The sequence below is a fragment of the Octodon degus genome, unplaced genomic scaffold (assembly GCF_000260255.1).
Source record: "Octodon degus isolate 3935 unplaced genomic scaffold, OctDeg1.0 scaffold00093, whole genome shotgun sequence".
In the NCBI taxonomy this organism is placed as follows: Eukaryota; Metazoa; Chordata; class Mammalia; order Rodentia; family Octodontidae; genus Octodon; species Octodon degus.
Window position 1 is genome coordinate 7,932,885 of NW_004524669.1, and position 3,042 is coordinate 7,935,926.

The 3,042-nt window shown below is 37.4% G+C and overlaps 1 protein-coding gene across 1 annotated transcript in view; it reads left to right on the top strand.

Annotated features, from left to right (window-relative positions):
* The window catches only part of Ptchd3 (patched domain containing 3), a 24,165-nt gene that overhangs the window by 1,828 nt on the left and 19,295 nt on the right, over positions 1-3,042 (top strand). The window contains exon 2 of the mRNA XM_004638021.2: positions 990-1,111. Coding sequence (XP_004638078.1) covers positions 990-1,111 — 122 coding nt within the window. The remainder of the gene's footprint in view (positions 1-989; positions 1,112-3,042) is intronic.

The following is a 3,042-nucleotide window of genomic DNA, read 5'->3' on the forward strand; positions in this document are numbered from 1 at the left end:
AGCTTGTTCTAAGTAGGTGCTTTAGACCACCGAGCCATCTCACCAGCCCCCAAAAAACTCTTAATAGTTACCCAAAAATCTAGTGAAAGTGAGATTCTTACTGATGATCAGAAATACTTGTACAGAATATACAAATCTGACAAAAATTAGAAAAAGCCACAATTTTCAAAATAAAGAGAACTAAATTTCAGTTTCATACAAAATTCAATTATAGGGTTGAGCCAAGAGAGCACAGTAGCTGTATATACAGCCCTTGTGTTTAGTTTTTGGCAGGGTCTCAAGTTAGTAGTTGCTCAGGTTGATCTCAAACTTGTGGTCCTTCTGACTCCGCTTCCCAAGTAATTGGAATGCATTGCCATACTGGTAAGCTTTGAGTTTTGAAGGACACTTGGGAAAGCAAAACATACATTTTATGGGAAGCAGAAAATCTACACTGCATTCTCTATCCTAAAATTATAACTATTTTTTCATTAAATTTTAAAGTTTCTATCAGTAAACTAATGTGTAATTCATTGTCTTAGTTACTTTTCTCATTGCTGAGACAAAATATGCAACGCACAGAGTTAAAGGAGGAGAAGTTTATTTGACTCACAGTTTGTAAAGATATCAATCTATAGTCGGCTAACTCCAAGGCAGGGTAGCATGGACGAGGGGCATCTCAGGGAAGAAACAGTTTATGGCAGGCACAAAGCAGCAACAAGCACAAAGTAGTGAAGCAGCAAGTGACAGACAATGACCCTTTTTCTATCCCTTATATCTTATTTAGGGTACCCACCCTTAGGGCATGTAGCATTCGCACCCAGGGTGGGGCAACCTTAATCCTACAATGATTCAATCTCAGCATCACATCCTTGACCCCAGCAGCACACCCCGCATCCAGCCACCTGTGACCACATGACATACTAGGAGGACATATAGATACAAGCCATAGCACTCATAGACAAATACAGAGATTGAAAATTACTTAAGTAGGTGTACTTTTATGGCAGGTAGTCTACTTTACATCAGTTTCCCGACAACTGGAGTTTGAAGTGACATCTAAGACAGTCATCCCTTTGTTTCACTTGGCTTACCTTCTGGTCATACTGTTTGCAGTCATATCATGCTTCAGGTAAGACACTTTTATAAGTTTTTATTTCTTATTTTATAAAACACTCGTGATAAATGTATATTATGTAATATGCCACCTTAATTATAGCCACACTGTTTGCAACCATTATAATTGTTGCCAAATTCTGTTTCACTCTAAACAGAAACTCTGTAAGCTTAAAGTAGTGATTCCCAATGCCACCTCCTCCAGCTGCACTTACCCTTTGACACACTTTCCATCTCTGAATTGGCTTAGTCTGGATACTTGTTCTGTGGGACTGGCCTGTTCCACTCATCAGGTGTCTTTAATACCCACCCATAAAACACGTGTCAGTATTTCATTCTTTTTTCATGGCTGAATAGTGTACTCCTCCAACTTGGTACTTCTCAAGATTATTCTGAAACTGGGGACATAGCTCAGCAGCATAAGCACCTGCCTGGCAAGTGCAAGGTCCCAAGTTTGGTCCTTGGTACTGAAAAAAAAAAAAAAAATTATTCTGGTCATCTGGAGCTCGCTGAAATACTGTACACACACAGTTGTTCATAGTATTCTCTTAAAAATCTCTCCTTTCCTTTCATTTTTTCTTCCTCTACAATATGGGAAATTGAGCCCAGGCCTTCATACATGTTAGGCAAATGCTCTAGTCTGTTCTATATGTCCAGATCTTTCTTCCCTTACTGTATTTTGGAGGCAGAGTTTTAGTAAGTTTAACAAGGCTAGCTTCAAATTTATGATTTGAAGCTAGCCTTGTTAAAGCCTGCTTCAGCCCCCAGAATAGCTAAGATTATAGTCATGTTCCACCATGCATGTCTCTTATAATCTTGTTTCTCTTAGGTTTGGTAGTAATGTCTTAGTTTTTGTATCTGATTTACTCACTACCTGTGTCTTCTCTCTTACTTTTCTTTGTCACTCTAAAGTTTAGTCAATTTAATTGATCTTTCCAAAGACCTAGCTTTTAGTTTTGCTGGTCCTAGTGCTTTCCTATTTTCTAGTTTATCTATTCTAATCATATGTGTTCTGATCACTATTATTTTTTTTTCTTGCTTTCTATAGTCTGAGTGTTGGTATCTTCCTCAAATCTTTATCTTGAAACCTAACCCCCAATCTGATAATATTAAGAGGTAATCCCTTTGGGAGATGATTAAATTAGTACCCTTATAAGAGTTACAAGAGGGGCTGGTGAGATGACTCAGTGGTCTAAAGCACCTACTTAGAACAAGTTTGGCAAAGCCCAGGGACCGTGGTTCAATCCCCGGCACCACATGCCAGCCAGCCCCGCCCCCTGGTGGGCTGAGCTGACCACACACACACACAAATAAAATAAATAAAAAATTAAAAAAAAAAAAAAGAGTTACAAGAGAGCTTGTTATCACCTTCTGCAATGTGAGGGTATAATGATCTAGGATGTGAAGAGTGTGAGCTCTTAGTAGACACTGAATCTGCCAGCAGCTTGATTTTGGTCCATCCACCTTTAAGAATTGTAAGTTTCTGTTGTTTTTCAGATACCTAGTTTAATATATTTTGTTATAGCAGAAGACACTTCTGTTAACTTTGTGTTTGTTTGTTTGTTTGTTTTTTCTATTTCTACAACGTGTGTTAGGTTGGGGCTGGGGAGATGGCTCAGTAGAATAAGTGCTTGCCTGGCAAGCACAAAGGCCTGAGTTCAATCCCCAGTTCCACCAAAAATAAATAAATAAATAAATAAATAAATAAATAAATAAAATGCTCATCTTAGTGCCTGACATGTTAGTTCAGGCTCAATATATATTGGCTTTCCTTTAAAAAAAATTTTTGGACTTATGTGTAAACATAAGAAGTATATAACTCTTTTTTTTTTTTGAAGTTTTATTAGTTTTATTGAGAAACAGCAATGAGACAGTTTCAAAACTGATTAATAGGACAGTTTCAATAATACATTGCATATTGTTATCTTCTTAGTGGTTATTCATAGT